The sequence below is a fragment of the Melanostigma gelatinosum genome (assembly GCF_949748355.1).
Source record: "Melanostigma gelatinosum genome assembly, chromosome: 19".
Lineage (NCBI taxonomy): Eukaryota > Metazoa > Chordata > Actinopteri > Perciformes > Zoarcidae > Melanostigma > Melanostigma gelatinosum.
The window spans coordinates 17024568-17042637 of NC_136652.1; the positions used below are offsets into that span (position 1 = coordinate 17024568).

At 45.7% G+C, this 18070-nt stretch overlaps 1 protein-coding gene across 1 annotated transcript in view; it reads right to left on the reverse strand.

Annotated features, from left to right (window-relative positions):
• Positions 1–18070, reverse strand: part of nbas (NBAS subunit of NRZ tethering complex) — a gene marked incomplete at its 5' end in the record, with an annotated part of 121992 nt that overhangs the window by 95287 nt on the left and 8635 nt on the right. Inside the window, 12 exons of the mRNA XM_079291210.1 lie at positions 1070–1148; positions 5843–5980; positions 6152–6303; positions 6613–6738; positions 10229–10489; positions 12017–12210; positions 12698–12761; positions 13190–13318; positions 13434–13499; positions 13594–13732; positions 15494–15592; positions 17195–17328. Of these exons, the coding sequence (XP_079147336.1) occupies positions 1070–1148; positions 5843–5980; positions 6152–6303; positions 6613–6738; positions 10229–10489; positions 12017–12210; positions 12698–12761; positions 13190–13318; positions 13434–13499; positions 13594–13732; positions 15494–15592; positions 17195–17328 (1581 nt within the window). The remainder of the gene's footprint in view (positions 1–1069; positions 1149–5842; positions 5981–6151; positions 6304–6612; positions 6739–10228; positions 10490–12016; positions 12211–12697; positions 12762–13189; positions 13319–13433; positions 13500–13593; positions 13733–15493; positions 15593–17194; positions 17329–18070) is intronic.

Consider the following 18070-nt stretch of genomic DNA (forward strand, 5'->3'; position numbering starts at 1 on the left):
AAAAGGAGTCAGACGAGTACTGCAGTTACCATGACAATGTCCGAATAAAAAGAGAGACGTCATTCTGTCTGAGTTGAATATGTAGCAGGGTACAACCTCATCTCTCCTCGAAAAGTACGGCCCTGTTCGTCTGAGATTTATTGTGGATGAAAAGGGCGTTCGTTTTAACATTCATCATCGTAAATCTCACGGGTTAAGTGGTTGCAAGTGTCAAAGTTCAACTCTCTATGCTGCCCTCTATGCTTTTATACTGAAGGACGGTCGCTATCAGAGTAAAACGGGGTTTTCTCACATTCGATTTGTCTCTGGGATGGCGACCGTCATTCTTTTATTTGCATACTTCAAATGTCCCTGACGTAAATGCCAACTTTTTAATATTTCTAAAGAGATTAGTGGGGTTAAGAGAGAGTCTTCATAAAGAGGGAGACGAGGAAAGCCGATGGGAAAACAACAGAGCAACGAAGAATGTTTGACAAATGCATTAACGTAGCGCTTGTGTCTTCTGCTAAACATGTTAATGTATTAGTTACTATCTCACGTCACTGGCGTGTTGAAGGCTGATCTCATCAATTACTGTCTATGCCAATTGATCCTTCCGACGTCGAGATGAGCGACGTGAACATTTCGTCACAGTGCTGACTGCCGTTTGTGGTCCAACACTGCGTTTACACAGGAGTTCAGAGCCGTATTTCAGGCGTATCGCTTCCGTTTACATGTGTAACTGCAGTGTAGTCTTGGCTCAACGGTCTCAGGGAAGACACTGACGTGTAGACGACAGGGTGTTTACCTCATGACTTTTACATTTAAAACTTTACTGCCTCCTCCTCCTCAAATGTGAACATTTTGTGCTTTTCTTCTACGATAATAAAGTGTCTTGTTCTCTGAGACTGACATTTTTCACTATTTGCTGACATTTCACAGACAAACAATTAGACAAGAGGAACAATCTTTATAATAAATCTTTACAGCCTTATTTCAGTCTTATGAACTGTGGCAAACTGTGATATCTCAGACTGACGTCATGTCGTGTAAGACGAGGATTTCCTGGGGGGCTGGTTGTTGTTGTTACCTCGTATGTTTCCAGACGGTCCAGGTAGGAGAGTAGTTTCAGTCGGCTCCGACACAGTTCCTTCTGCTCCAGAGTCAGCCTGAGCGTGGGCACACATAAAATCAACAACATGCCCGTGACAATCACGTCAACACATCAACATGCCTGTCACGTTCAAAAGCGGGACACTGAAAACTCAAATTACAGGATCTGAATAGTGTTTCGTACACCGCACTGACACGCACTGTAGCTTTAAATTGACCCGATACGGAACACCCGCAGGGACCTACATAACAATGCTCCGGACTGGTGACTACAATACCACATCGTGCCCTCTCGACCTAATCATTTTTTAAGGGCAACAAATCAACTCCTTATGACCACAAGAACCCTTCGGTTGTTATGTATGGCACGCCGTTTGTCAATGAGGTGAGCGATTGCCCTGCGAGAGTCAAATCCATTTTCAATGTTGTTTAATCACGACCATAAATAAATTGGATGACCACAAACACCAAGGCTAGGTTATAAAGCATCTACCTACAATTCCATTACCCAAGGTGTGCCCGAGGGGAAGGAACCGCAAAAGGCTGAAAGCTACCGCGAGCGGTCGGGTAAAAATAAAGCCATTTTCACCACTTATTCTCTCACACACACACACACGCACACACACGCTCTCTCCAAGTGCAATCCACAAGGAAACACCATGTGGAGCAGTCCCCAAAGCTCCCCTAAAAACTTGTCCCGGATCAACCGCAGTGTGACCACAGGAGAGCTGACCCCTCCACCGCCGTCTTAATCCCTAATCCCTCATTACAGAGGGCACTATCAGGCCTTATCGGGGTTCCTCTACACAGACTAACAGAGATTAACACTGGCTCAACACACTCTCTCCCCGGCACATCAAAGAGTGGCGGCTTAGCACTCGTACCAGTGGTAATTATTGCTTTTGCTCTGCCTCTTCAGAGCAAAAGTTTAAAAAAAAAATGGCGGGAGAGATGAGAGGAAATGTTAAAAAGGTAGTTTAGCCTGCCTGTTGTCCTCTTGGGGGTTTGAACGATGGCTCAATCAAATTCCAATATAAAAAAAAAAACATGTTATCAAGACATCTCTCATCCTCAAGTTTTGATAACCCTCTTCATTTTCTGCCAAACCAAATCAAATATGTACACATCGAGTGCACTTTTAGCCATGCCAGCCAGACACTGTATCGAAGAAACTAAGTATTACCAGTCGGGGATTTAACATCAGCCATTGATTAATTAAACAGTCTTTTCTCTGAGTGCACTTCGTGGATGAACACCAGCGTGGCGGAAATGGCCACCAACGGGTTATAGTTGGCTGAGTGTTCAACTCGGTCCATGTCTGCTTCTTCTAAATTGCTCGTCCTGCTGCTGAATTCCACCGACGTACGGCATAAACAGCAAGCAAAAAAAAAAAAAAAAAAAAAAAAAAAAAAGGGTAGCAGAGTGCCTGCGCCTTTGCAAAGGTTTATATTGGTTCCCTGAATTGCCCTTTCGATAAACACTTGACTCGAGGGGGAAACGCGGTTAAGAGACGGGCCACGAGCGAACGAAAACACTGCGACACCTCTGACGAGAGACGTCGGGCTGTGAGGTTTAGGATTTAATGTCCACGGCTTATGCTGCGCTTTAGACTGTTACACATCATCGCACATGCTGTCTAATGTAAAGAGACTGGTCCCTGATTGCCTCAAGATGTGTGTGTGTGTGTGTGTGTGTGTGTACGTCATATATTCTGAAGCTATCAGGACTGCAGGTTATTACAATCAGATGGCATCGCCCTCCATCTCTGTACAAACACCCTTGATATGACTGTTCTGGACAGAGATTGAACCGCATAAACAGGCCAACACACACACACACACACACACACACACACACACACACACACAGAAATGCAGAGAGTGATAATAGCGATTGTCACCCAGTGTGAGGGACAAAATTGGACTGCATAAACAGACAAAAACACTTCGGCTCATGTCTTCACATGCACACAGATCCCACGGAAAAAGCATAAACAGGCGTCTGCGCGCGCGCACACACACACACACACACACACACACACACACACACACGACCAATACTGGAGCAAATGAGAAAATGAGACTTCTGATTGAGGTCTGAATCTGATCAGATAAGAACATAAACACCTTGCAGCAGACTGCACTCTCATCCTCACACCTTTTCCCCCCTCTCTCTCTCCCACACACACACACACACACACACACACACACACCACTACTGCAGTATTGTCCATCTTGTTGTTGTATGCAGAGAGTCGGAGCAGCAGATATAATGGCCCTTGGCGGATGCTGAATTATACTTTATTATGCACACACAGACTGACGAGAAAGGGGCTAGAAGATAAAGCTGTCTGCATGCAGCCAAAATGGTTTCAAAACAGAATGGAGCGCGACAGTTAAGAATATGAAGCAATAACCAAGACCTGAGGAAGTCTGTATTTTATGTGACATTACATTTCCGGATAACGGAATGCGTCGCCTATAGGGGTGAAAAGCTGGCGGTAACATGAGAAAATGTGACAAGAAATGTCAACGGCGATCTTTACGACTGACTTTTAAAAGTCTGTTTTTTTTAACACAGGAGTTAAGAATAATCACACTTTATTTCATCATGATAGACACACACACACACACACACAGAGGTCTGTGTGACAGTCAGCGGTTAAGTACGGCCCTTATCTACACACAAGAGCATCTCCCACAGAGCAGCTGTGATCGACACCGAGCCATTTCTGTAATGGTGATGTAGTTAAAAAGAAATTAAGAGAATTATTATCCATCTCAGACCTCGGCCGCAGGCCTCAAACACACATATATGTACATGTACATATATATATATATATATATATATATATATATAAAAACATTTTGGGGACACGTGTATTAGCTGCCCGGCAGACACTGTGACTTAAAATAGAGAGAGAGGAGAAAAATCCACATATTTAAAGAGGGCAATTCACTGACGATTTAATGCAATGGCTTTGTTTTTTATGTTTGTATATCATCTTCTTTTTTTTTTACTCCCGCTTCTATCTTTTTCTTCGCCCTGCATCTCCTCCATCTCCCACGGACTACAGGTCCGCAATAAAGCTAAACTGTTTTATTGAACAATGAGCCGAACCGACACAAAACATTAGCCGGGGAGCTGAGGGGGAGATTTTACCGCGTTTCTGCTCTTCTTCATTCAAACACCGACCCGAGGCTCACTGGTTAAGTATCTGAGGTGAGGACAACAATGGAAACGGCACAAACCAGCTGCTGAAGCTTAAATACCTGCATGCACAACGCTAGCTGGCGCAAACCCAGTGTGTGTGTGTGTGTGCGTTGTAAATGTGCGTCATTCATTTCAGCGTATTTCTTTGTGTTGACAACTGAAGTGTGTAACACGTGTATGAAATCAAATTATGCTTAAGAGTGTTTGGTGATACATGGGTATGCTTATTTGCATGTGTGTGTGTGTGTGTGTGTGTGTGTGTGTGTGTGTGTGAGAGAGGTGATTAGTGATCACTAAAGGGTTTTTCATTAGTCTTTCCCTGGGCACTCAACAACAAAGGCATAAATGCCTCCAGCAGATTACCCACTAATCTTCACCAACGCTCCCTCCCTCCCTCCCTCCCTCCTGATCCTCATTAATGTCCCGGCCTCTATGATCCCCTCTCTCCAGTGTGCGACCCAATCAAACAACCTGTGGTCAATTCGGCGGAGCTCTCGCCCATTTCCTCATCGTGTCCTCGTCAACACCGTCACAACAATTTCTCTTATTTTCAACAAACCGGCCGCTGCTACCCCCTTCATTGTAGTTCACACCGTGAGTAATGATTTTCATTTAAGCTCTTTAAACAGCAGGAGACAACCTGTGGAACAGGCGACTCACTCGGGGCAGCGTCAGGTTTCCCCTCGGTGGGATTCCACCGCCCACCTAACAACTGTTTCTCAGAGTCGGAAGCTGGCATTGAATTCTGGTGGCGCAGTCTGAAAAGTTTAGTGGAAAATAATACAAACGGCCTCCACCAGTGTTGTGACGAGACTCATTTGCGGCTGCCGATGGCGCCGTGAATTGCGCGTCACTTGCAAATCTGACCTCTTGACGTGTGATTAACACAAAAGATTGTACGAATGGTGCGACGGCGCCAACACGCCCATGAAATAAATTATGACCGCCAGCTACAGGTCCTGACCAACAGAGAGAAACCAAATTGGGATTTAATATCCCAGTCCGTTTTCAAATGCACACCGTCAGACTGTGAAACAAGAACAGCCCATATGAACGCGCTTCAGTTACCACCAACTCTCCGATTAGTGCCAACCTTTGTGAATTGGACTGTGTTTGTATTGAGGCTCATTTGCACAGAAAGGGGCCCCATTTCGCTCCAAATTTATGCAAATTATAATTACATTGAATTAGCACAAGAGCATCTAAGCGGCATTCGCCTGGCAGTGAAGTTAGGCGTGCTATTCACTCCTTGCACCGAAAAAAGAGTGCACCGTACCTTTAAAAAGGATTATATGTAGGAAATAATGATTTCAGTTTCACTTCAGTAAGGAAGATGCTTGCTAACCAAGCTTGGGTCCTCCAGCTGAAGGATGGCCTCTGTAACCACTAGCCAGCCTTGTTCATTTCGTTGAAATAAATACTCCAGTCTCTAGACATTCAGACCACTGGCAGCGTTTCTGCCTGCTGCGACTTTCTGTTCTCATCTGCTGTCTGGCTGAATAACTGCGCTGACTAACCAACAGTCTTGTCTGTGTACCTGCTGAAGTCGACCCTGGCCAACAGCTCTCCTCTCTTCCTGCTCTCCCGCTCCTTCTTCACCTCCAGCTCCTCCTCGCCAGACAGGATTTCTTCGTAGGGAACGTCATCGAGGTCGACGTCACCGGGCATGATGAACCTGGGAGATGGCAAGGAAAGGACACATACTGGAGCTACAAAGTACATTTGGATAAAATAATTTAAGGCATGCAGAATGAACCTCAGACACAAACTAAATTAAATCGATTGACATTCATACTGCAGTATTTTGGCTCAAGGATTTGTGTTCATGTGTTCGTGGACGGCCCACCTGCCCCCATCTTCCCTGTTTCCTATGGCTATGAGGGCCTCGAGGTCGGTTCCCTTCAGGCCGTACTGCAGCAGCTCCTTGGTCGCGTCGACGTTCTCTGGGACCCGCTCCGCGCACTCGTGCAGAACCCATGAGCGCTTGCAGATCTTGCTCTGGGTGGGATGTGGGGGAATGGAAGGAGAGGGAATGAGTTCAGAAGAAATGATGGGTTGAAGTGAAATAGAGAATTAGGAAGGAAGGGTGTGACAATTTGCAACAAATTGGTAAAAATGATGCGTGAAATAGAGTAAGGGGGCTGTGTGCAGTACCACTCGCCAACACACATACGGTATGTTTCTTACCAGACGTCTCATATACTGTCATATACTGTGATAAACGCCAAAAATCTGATGGAGTCCTTCTCCTTCTCCATCCCTCGTCCTTTCCTGACATCTATCCATCTTATTTCTTCCGTCTCTTACCAGATAATCTTGTATTGAGGCGATGCTGACGGTACTCTTCCTCCACTGCCTCTGGTAAACCAGGTCAGAATCCAGATTGTACGCTTGAGCAAGAGACAGGGCTTCACCGTACTCCTCATTGTCAATCTGTGGGATGAACAAAAATGCATCCGATCAACACATTATGAGGGCATGATCTATCTATCTATATGTATATATATACATATATGTATATATATATACACACATATACATACACACGTGTTTTCTTCACAGTGTGGAACAAATCGCACTACAACAAATGTGTACGATCAGAAAAGACGAGCCGATGAACATTTATTTGCGAAATGAAGAAAATAATCCATTTGAAGCGCAGGATTTGATCAGACAACTCTAATTAAGAAACAGTTAAAGTTTATGTTGGGTACAAAACAATGTAGCTGAATAACAGCATCAGTTGAATTCCTTTTATATTCCGTGTGGTACTTTATGTTTAATATTATCCCAAAGGTATACGACTGATTCAATCTGCATCGACACAGGTTTGAATGAATAAAATGTTTTAAACTGATTAAAAACATTTATTAGCAATGTCTCCTCTATTTAAACAACGGCTCATTTTTTAAAAAGGCTGTGCAACTATATCACAGCGTCATGTTCTGTTTAACACTATTATCTTATCGTTAACATTTGAATCGAAGGCATATCAATAAGTTGAATTACTCTACGTTACTTTAAAACGCTCGACCTGATAAATGTGCCAACATGTGATTACAATGTATGAACAATTGCATTTAGTGGCAAGAATAAAACAATAGCATAGACTGCTAGTCTTGTTACCATGTATTTTTCTTTGGCAGCAGCATCAGTAGTTGCTGTTGTCATCATTATAACTATAATTAATGTTATTGAATTGGCCCGCCTTAGACGGTACCATACAATAATGCTCAATCAGGTTTCGTGTCATCTCAATGTCTCACAGAATGATTTGATCCAACAACATCATAACACCTCAGTTTATGCAGGCCCACTCATTGTGTGCAAGCGCACTGACACACACACACACACAGTATCCATCTCTTTTCTGTGTGTAGGAGTACAAAGCATCACATTAGCCAGACTCTTGGTTCCTTCAGGGCAGAGAGAAGCCCACACAGTTAAACCTCTCGTAGGAGGACATCAAAAACGGCTTCCTTCTCTCTCTGGATTCGGCTAATAAAACGGTTAGCAGCCCTGCCGGTGTGCTACTCGCGCAGGCAGGGTTACGCCCCCAAACGCATCATCACACTCCTAAAAGCACGAAGACGCCGACTTGAGGAAATCACCACGAAATCACTTGATCTGGTCTATTCGCAGGCGGCGGCACCACAAACCTCGACTGAAGGTGGATCTCAGAGGAGAGATCGGGTCATTCGGATTTCTGTGAGTGAGCGTGAAGTGTGGGAATGTCAAACACACACACACACACACACACACACACACACACAGTATCCATCTCTTTTCTGTGTGTAGGAGTACAAAGCATGTCACACACAATAAATCAAATGTGCATGCACAAACATACATCCTCCCCGACACTCACACGCCTACATGTGGTACATGTGAATAATAAAAAATAAAAAAAAACCTTTCCACCAGGAGAGCAGCAGCTGGAGAGGTGCTGTGTTACAAAGTGTTACAAAGAGATAATAATGATATATTACTTTGTAACCCTCCACTGGTAGGATTGACGGCGATGACTAATGGCATCTAATGATGATGACAATGATGAAGAAGGAAGTCGATGACGGGTCATAAAAATGACTGATGGGCCGTGCTAAAACTTGGGGCCGTTGGGAGCCGATACTGTGCTTCATGACGGAGCATGTTGTTGTCTTTGCAGCAATTTGTAGCGAGTAGCAACAACAAGCCATATTTCTAATGCGGCAATTAGCATTTCAGAGGAACCCCTGGGACTGAGAAATAGCCTTAAAGCAGACTGATCATCTCGCCTGGCTTTCATTTCTCATCAGCGGCACTCTGGAGCTGATCCAACAAAACAATAGCACTTCACTGAGCTGGCACAGGGTTTATTTAGTCAGAAACCAATTTCGCAGATCAGCCTGTTATAACTCCAGTGACCACACAGATTCATGCGACGTCCTTCGGGTGCTGCTAAATTAAGCAGCAAAAAGAAACAATGGCGAGTGCGATACCCGCCATTGAAGACAATTGACGGCCGATCTTAAAAAATGATTAATGGCATTACAGTGAGGCGCATGTGGCTCGTGTATTACTCTGCTTATGATAAAGGCCTCACAGAAGGGGCTGGTTTAATTAGGAATGGAGCATCTTTGAAATATTAAATAGGAAATATCAATTTCTTTGCCAAAATGAATTCATAACACTGTGTGAGGCAGAGAACTGCACGTCAGCTCTGGATTGCTGTTTAGATTGCAGAGCTGAAAGCAAATTCAGATCCAAACATGAAGGCGGGAGCACTGACTAAAGCTGTTCTCGCCTAAGCACATGCGATTCTGTTGTGTGTGCCCCAAGGAATAAGTAAACAGCAACAGAAATGTGACTCTCCGAACGAGAGAAGCTACCTCATTCTGAACACTCCTATTGGACCCACTGTGACCAGAAGCTTTATTGTGTAAATGTTATGAAATATGAATACTGTGATGTGCCTTCTCCACAGAGTCACTGAGCACCTCTACCAACCAACTGGCTCTTCATTAAAATCTCAAAGACTAATGCTGGCGGCTCTGTGTGGCTCTAATTGGGCACAGCATTAGCACCACACACAAACCAGAGCTACTAAGGACAATGGGAATGTCATTAGTTCCGGAGTCATTTGTCATTCCAAAAAAAAAGACCTGATGATGGCGCTAGATGAACCAAACTGACAAAGTGACAAAATTCATCCTGTGGGGAACATGAATGCAGGCACCTACATTTCATGAAAGTCCATCCAATCGTTGTTGAACCAGTTTAAACAACCTCAATGTGGCACAAGAGGAAAAGTCAGTGGATCACCAAGGGCAGTGTGAGTCATCCTCTTGGGAGCATGAATGTTTGTTCAAAATCTCATAGCAGTTCATCAGATAGCTGTTGAGATATTTCAGTCTGGACCAAAGTGGCGGACCCACCGACCGACCGACCCACCGGCCGTCATCCCTCAGGCTGTGCCTCAAGTAAAGTCCAAAAACTAAAGACATCCTGACACTTCTTTGAAAACGTTGCCCTGCTCAACATTTAATAGAGTTCTACCGAATCAAGCTTGTCCTCAAAAAGGTGAGACATTTTTTGCAGAAAGCTGAGCAACAACATCGCCGATGTCAAACCGCAGGGGGCTCATTATTCTCCCTTTATCCGAGGCAGCACTTTCAAAAAATTCACTCTTTCAAACGAAGAAATGTGACAACATGGATTGAGGCATGGAAGAAAGTCTTCTAAAATACACCGACGAAGTTATCCGCATCCCGCGAACCAATTAAGTTGTCATCGAAAAAAAGCAATGTCGAGAGGAGCACTTTTACCTGTGGAGCACATCCTGGAGCCAAAATCCAAAGCCCTTAAAGTCAACGAGATGCTCAGGTGTAGTGCTGAAAGAGAGCTAATCAAGCATCAGCAGGTCTCTCACGGACAAGCCTACCTTCCTCTGGTACAGTTCCTCCGGTGTTGTTGACCTCAGGCTGACCAGGCGGTAGTTCTTGGTTACGGTGCGGGCCCTCTTGCGTGGCGGGGCGAACCGCTCCATCTCCGTCGCATAGTACAGGCCCTGCTTGATGTAGCCAAAGTAGCGGGCTTTGGCCGAGGACTCTTCGTCCGAGTCGGAGTCTCCGCCGTCGTACCCCTCCTCGCCGCTCAGGTCGCTCTCCAGGCGCCCACGCTTCTGGGCCAGCTTCACCTCACACTGTGGATGATAGAAAAAAAATATGGGCCGGTGGTAAACTTCAACAAGGATGGAAGCAGAAGAATTCACAAAATCATGGCGCACAAGAGGATCGATGAACAAGAGTTGCAACAAATACACAAGTGATTTAAACATAACTTTGAGTTATACTGCAAACATATGCCTCGGATGTCATCATAAAGCCCCAGTTATTGCGATACATAAAAGTACATCTGCCTTGTTGGCCCAAATCATAAAGTGAGAGCTGCGAAACAGACGAACGCCCATTCCCGATGATTGAGACCGAGAGTGTCAGAGATTTACAGCCTTCGCACCTGAACGACTTTCCCATGCTGAGCGTGGACACTTCTTTGCCAGCAGGAAGTGAGGAATGAAAAATTTAGCGCGGAATGCAATGCGGCACAGTTCACATCTTGCTGTGCTTAAGCTGGTCAACACAATAAATTGAACATCCTCATGCCAGATCAGCACGCTGTCGACAACACAAAACAGCACAAGCTGAAGCTGCTCGATAAAACTAAATCCAAGCTGTCCGGAGTACTTTCTCCAACTTGTCTCGTCCCGTTCTCTAGTTTATTGCCTCAGGGGGGGGGGGGAATATTATTTGTTCCAAGTCGTCATATTCCGTCGAGATGCACGTCTGTGTTTTCAGCTCACGAGAGAGAAGTGCTAGCCTCCAGCAGAGGGGCTCCCGGCCGGGGCTTACAAAACATTGAGCACCTGTGACGCATTCAGCGCCTTTAATCAACGAGGAGCCGAGGCTGCCTGCACCAGTGCCGCACTAATACACTACTCCAGATGATGCACTTGTTATCATCTTCAACACGCCAGGTCACATTATTATTATAATAATGCTCAAGGTATTTTCAACACGCGCAAACCCTCAGCTTCAGATACAGGGCACCCATCCCCCCCCTATCTCTCTCTCTCCATGCAGAGGCAGGCTGATGAAACCTTTCCAAAAAGTTGGCAGCTGGCTGGTAAAGAAATATCTCCCTTTTTCTCTCTTTATTTATGCGATCAGGGAGAAAAAAAAGGAAAAGGGGAGGACTGAAATAAAAGTAGAGGGTGATGTGATATCAGGGTCTTTGTTGGGGAATAAAGAGAGATTTCATCACACACTTTTAACCATTTTACACACGCATGTTGTTACACGGTGACATTCTCAAACTGATGTAGTCATAAAGGATCACATTTGTATTTGTCTGAAAGAAAAAAGACCTTTGGGGATTCCCATCTGCTGGAAGTACAAAAGGATCTCAAATCAATGCACACATTGATTTTACTGTACAACAGACTCACGTTGCACCAGAAACAGGGGGCTCAAGAAGCTCATTTTATATCTTTAACAATTTAAACAAAAGAACTGACTTCCCAACGATGGACGGGTGACCTGGCCAGATCTGTGATGTGTCTGTCTATGAGGGTGACTGGCGCTAAAAAGAAGCTGACCACGAGTCTCACACGCTCTTCTGTGACTAATCGGTTTACTTGACCACACATGCACGCCGCCGCCTTGACATTCACCTCCAGGCTGAGGAAGCCCCCGTCGTGTGCCGCGGTGACTCGCGGCGAGGGCTCGAACCATTCGCAGGACTTCCCCAGCAGGTTGCGCAGCGTCCTGACGGACGACACGGTGACGGAGCCGGAGCAGCGGGCGAGAATCAACACGATGTCACTCCACCAGCTCACATCCTCCAGCGGGTAGTACTGCTCCTTATCTGGGACAGGTAACGGAGAGAATTACAGTTCACAGATGGGGGTAGACCAAAGTAGATCGGGATTTGTGTTGAAACTTTCTCTCCCCCCGCCCCGTTAACTTTTTGGAATCGGCTTCCTTCTTTAAGACATATTTACACATGTGGACATATTCATCACGCGTCACGCATTAGATGAAGTCGCACACAGATTATTGCTTACACGAGCTGTCACTGCTGTCACAACTGGCCCCAAACTGTCAAACAAAAGACTGTAAAGCTGCAAACACACAGACATGCAAACAAGCACAAAAACCCACAATCCTCAGCACGGACACTGTGAGGGAGGGAGATATTTCCTGGCCTCGGCAGACACTATACGGTTGTATGTGTAAATAACTGTATAATTCAGAGAATAAGACGTGTCAAAAGATCATTGAATTGTATCCAGTATGCACCGCTGTGTGAGCAACAAAGCCGCTTCTCTTTAGCCCTCCGGGGGTCAAACTACCTTTTATTTTCTTCCTTCTCTCCAGCGATGTCTTCCACTCTGGGTTGATCTCCTCAAATCCTGGCTGCAGGGAGGACCGAAGGATGAAAGGGCCGAAGAGGAAGGGAGGAAAAAGAAGAAGAGGGGGGAGAAATTTATCTGCTAACCCGGTTTACACTTACAGAACACACACACACACACACACACACACACACGCACACACTCACTCACTCTGCTGGCTCAGACCAGGCGACGAAGAACAACATACACACCCGCCGCATAAATCGGCAAAACATTCAGCAAATACAAGTTCTCTCGAAGACACCTCACTTTATGTCTAATGGGCACGCACACACTCATACTTGGGCCAGAAAGAGATTACATTAACACATTCAGTCAAGCATTTAATGCATAAAACAATACCAGCACACACAACTGATATGCACACAGGTTTATTCAGCATACGCAAAATCACGCACGCACACATAAACCACGAGCAGCTTAGAGGTGTACCTGTTGGTCCTGGCTCCATGTCGCCCTCTGTTTCAGTGATGGGACGTCCCAGAGAGACAGGCGACCAGAGAAGTGGATGACAGCCAGCAGGGTGCCGTCGGGGCTCAGGCTCATGCGGAATACACCGTCCTGTACGTCATGAATGCGCACACACACACACACACACACACACACGTTGGCCAGATTCTTCCCATTAAGCTTTTAATTCTTATCGAGGAAGACGGAAAGACGAGAGCTGCGATACCTTTTCATCTCCCTGTCTGGAAAACAGTCGGAAGCTTGGGATCTTGAAGAAACCTCTCTTCTGATTCTAACAGACACAGAGAGGACATGACATACAATTAGTGTGTGTGTGTGTGTGTGTGCGTACAAGAATAACTTGTGCATGTGTGTAGTCTCCTCACCGCGCTGACGTCGTCCTCATAGCTGGTGACCTGCTTGTAGTGTGGCGAGCCAGACAGAGCCCTCCAGGCTGTGATCCCATAGCAAGAGGCCATGGACGTACAGTCATCCCCCGACTCACAGCCTCCCACCAGCAGCAGTCTGACAAACAAGCACACGCACACACACACACACACACACACACACACATTCATGATAAGCACCTCCTGTATTGTGCCCCTGACAAATCAATTTGCATTGCATAACAAGGACAGCGAATTAAGATGGTCACTGCTGGGTCATCCTTCAGCCTGGGTTTAAGCAAAGGTATTCGTTAGTTTTCCCACGACTGAAGAGCCACTTATTAAAGTAGCAGGTCTTAAAAAAAAAAGTTATCCAAGAGAGGTAAAAGTCTGGCTGGAATCAATGGCTTGAAGACACAGACAATAGCACAATGACCACAGTGATTTCTCTCGTTGCGGTGAAACAGAACAGATGAGACAATGGTCAGGAGCTCAGGGGAAAGGTGTGGATGGAGCTGTCCAGCTCAACACTGCCCCCTGGTGCAGGCAAGTTGGACATTTAGTAAAGGACAAGAGCTGAGAGTAAGCATATAAACTAATGGTGAGATAAATCAGGCATCAACATAGCAGCTCATGTCTGATACGAGACACTTTTTCTGTCGACTGCTGTATAAGGTTTCATTAAAACAGATGTTGGACTACTTCTTGCATCCCCGATGCACATCTGTATGTTCTTCGCAAACATGATGCTACCTCTGTAATCCTAATAATGAAAAGATCACAATGCCTAACTGCACATCTGGAAACACTTCTGAGTATTTGTAAGCTCATCTTTGCGCCGCTTCATTTTAAACTGCCACAAGTTAACACTTCCATGGTGTCTCCTTGAACCCGAACACGTTTCATCTTCATCATGTATGTTCAGCTGTTGGAATTATTTTTTCTCACCTTGCCTGTTTTCGCGCCATCCTATTCTTTCTGTGGCTGACCCAGTTTTCACACCGGGATCATGAAAGTTTCATCTCATCTGTCAGTTGGCAAACACTTGACAGTAGCTGCCAAAATCCATTAGGCTGCCAAACCAAGCTTCACCGGGCCAAACTAAACCTGGTTTGTGCAGACTCGGGGAGCGTGGTGAGAAACAGTAAGGTCACGCAGGTGTGAGTCAGACATAATGAAGCAAAACCTTTGAATGCCATATGGTGGGGAGGGCCAAGGACACCCTAGACTGCTATATTCAACTGCTGCAGGTTCTGCATTAAAGTTCGTGGTTCATTTAGTCCTGAGGAAGCAAATCGGCCCCATTCCATCATATAAAATCTTATGCCTGTGCAAGAATGTCCTTTTTTCTGGTGTCGTCAACTGATGTTTATGTGTTGCTCTTCTTAATATGCGTTTTAACTGTACAACCTGTCTGCAAAGCGACTTTATTTCATGGTAAGATTCGCAGTAAATTCAATACGATACATATTTACGAGCACACTGAAGACTTGCTGGTGTTTACTCGAATTGCCCCCCCGAGATGTCAAATGATGAAAGCGTTTGAAATGACATGGCTACTTTCAAATCCAAATATTTAGGATGGACAAGGCATCATGTGGAATCATCTGCCGTGGGTTTAAGATTGATTCAAAGCATTTATTAGGGCGTCTGTAGATGTTTGAATACCAATGCACGAACAACACTTGATGAAACGCTGTTGTAATAGAAGTAGGCTCGAACTGTGGAGGCCACAAGAGGAAATAAAATCACAGAGGGTGTCAAGCGAATGCTGCAGGCAGTAATTATGCTGCCACTGATGGATTCAAAGTCAAATGCTGGTAAAAATGCTAATTTTTCAAAACATATCCAACTATATTCGACAAGCGCGTAAGGTTGAGCGGGTGTTGGACTAACTTACCGGTGGCCAGGGTGGTAAATAGCCGAGGTGATGCCGTGGGAGTAGTGAACGGAGAAACTGAAGCTGTGGTTCTCGTGGAAGTTCCGATTGGTTCCCACACTGAGAGAGGGAGAAGAGAGTCACGGGACAAGTCACCTATAATTACACTCCGGCACATAAACAATCAAAGCATCAACAACCATGTGCCAAACGTTAATGTGTCGACAAAGCTGTTTCGGGGACGATGACAGAGCAATTTAAATCCCACCTGCAATTAAAATGAGACATGGCAAAATATATAATCTAATTTAAGTGGGCAATCTAAATTAGACTGGTGCTCGATGAGATGCCGCGCAATTTGTGCGGGCACATCTCATTGGGGGGGTGGGGGACGGGGGGGGGGGACGTGTAACGCAGTGCAATGTAGACTGTACAGGGAGAAGGGGGAAAGGGAGGTAAAGAAGGAAAGAGCACAAAACAGTTCAACTCCAGATGTTCATGCCACAGTAAAGCACACACACACGCGCAGAGCAAGAGAGAGAGAGAGTAAAAAAGAGAAATGACTTACTGTCAAGGCTGAGCTATAATTCTGAAATTCTAATTCAAAGTGTTTGAGCGTCAATATTGGAATGCAGTCGTATGAAGATTATGAGATCCATTCTGAAAATGAACGTTTAAAAACAAGCCAGCACTTCCAGAGTGAATCTGGAGCAAATGTCTCGCAAATCTTAATTACCTCCTGACACACACACACACACACACACACACACACACACACACACACACACACACACACACACACACACACACACACACACACACACACACACACACACACACACACACACACACACACACACACACACACACACACACACCTTCAAAAGGCAGCTAACACCATTTATCTGGCTGTAATAGGAAAGTAAAGCCGCGTTTCCCCCCCCCAGTTCTCGGCTAACACCGCTGTGCACACAGAACTGAAGGGACGTTGTGTGTGCAGGACGTCGTCTGATCGAAATTCAACGCGCAATCTCGTCCCCGTGTGTTGGAGTGTCAGTGCACCGAGGCTTGCTATGACGGCAGCAATCATACGGAGTGAAATGGGAAATCTGCGTATTAAATAATGCTAAATTGAGAAGGGAAGTTGTGGGGCAGCCATGAGGAAAGCGCACACGCAGACTCTTGCAGGTTCGCACGCACAAAAGGTGGAAAGAGTCAGACGTCATTCATCAAATAATCCCAAATGTGCATTTGGATTGGCAAGCAGGGGAAATGGTTTGCAAAGAGAGGTATCACTCCGCCCAACGTTTCCATATCGACAAGCATGGAGCATTAACTCTGACCACAAATAGGGTACAATGTCCTAAAGGTTAGAGTGAACAGTGCATTTAAATCAAAGGATCATAAAGAAGCTTCGCAAATCTCCAGAAATGGGACAGCTAGAACAGAATAGATTGAAGTGCAGTTTAAATGGCTGAAATACTTTGTTGAGTTGAAGTTCAGCAACAAGGAGCCACGTACGGTTGGCTGCAGACCGTTATGTTTCAGATTTCGAGAGGCTCGCGCCGGATCCGTGCGTCAGCCACAATTACGCATTTGAAGATGTGAAATTAGATGGTCATAGATATTTGTGGGGTTTTAATCTGAAAGAACGCTGGACGAGAGAAGCCAGAAGGTGCTTTGAGAACTTAAGTGCGTTACTGAAGCAGTTTCCTCACTCACCTGACGAGGTAACTCTTGAGTCCGCCGCCGCAGGTGATAACAAGCAGCTCGGCGGACCACTGGGCGCCGGCTGTGTACTCCAGGAAGATCAGGCCCGCCACGGCACAACTGAAATCCCCGGGAAAACTCACCGCCTGGTGCAAGACGGGGAGGTGAAAACGAAGAGTCAACGGCAGCGGGGGAATTACTGACGGTCGATGAAATCAAGAGAAGTAGAAAAGTGTATCACTATCGGTGTCAGTCCGTGGCACCCGCCACGTTTTCACAATGACAAACAACTCAGACACTCCACATCAGCGGCAATAGTTAAAGAACATAAAATAAGACAGAAAAAATGATTAAGGAAGAAAATGCTGGGGCAGGGAGGGCGGTGAACAAAAGATAAGAGACAGAAAGTGAAAGAGAGATGGGGGGGGGGGGGGGGGGAGGTAGAGAAGCAAATTAAAATTTCTTTTATACATGCATACTTTGTCAGATTGAAAAAAAAAATGTCTCTCGCCTCCAGGAATAGCAGCACGTCACCGATGTGTGCACTTAACAGTGACAAACAAGAGGAAGAGCACAGCGAGCCGGGGGAAGGGAGGTGGGGGGGGGGGGGGTAAGTGTGCAGACACACATACTGATTATGACAAAGCAGAGTGCCACTAAAGGGATGAAGATCGCCGACTTGGGCAGTCTCAGGGTAGGAGGGAGGGAGGGAGTGAGAAAAATTAAAGAGAGGAGGTGATGAAGATGAAGGGGGAAAGAGTAGGACACTATGATCACAGAGGGAAGAAGAGAGAGAGACGAAAGCTTCAGACGATGAAGGGAGAAAGCAGGCAAGACAAAGGGAGCACACGGTGGGGGGGGGGGGGGGGGTGACAGACAGCTCAAAGT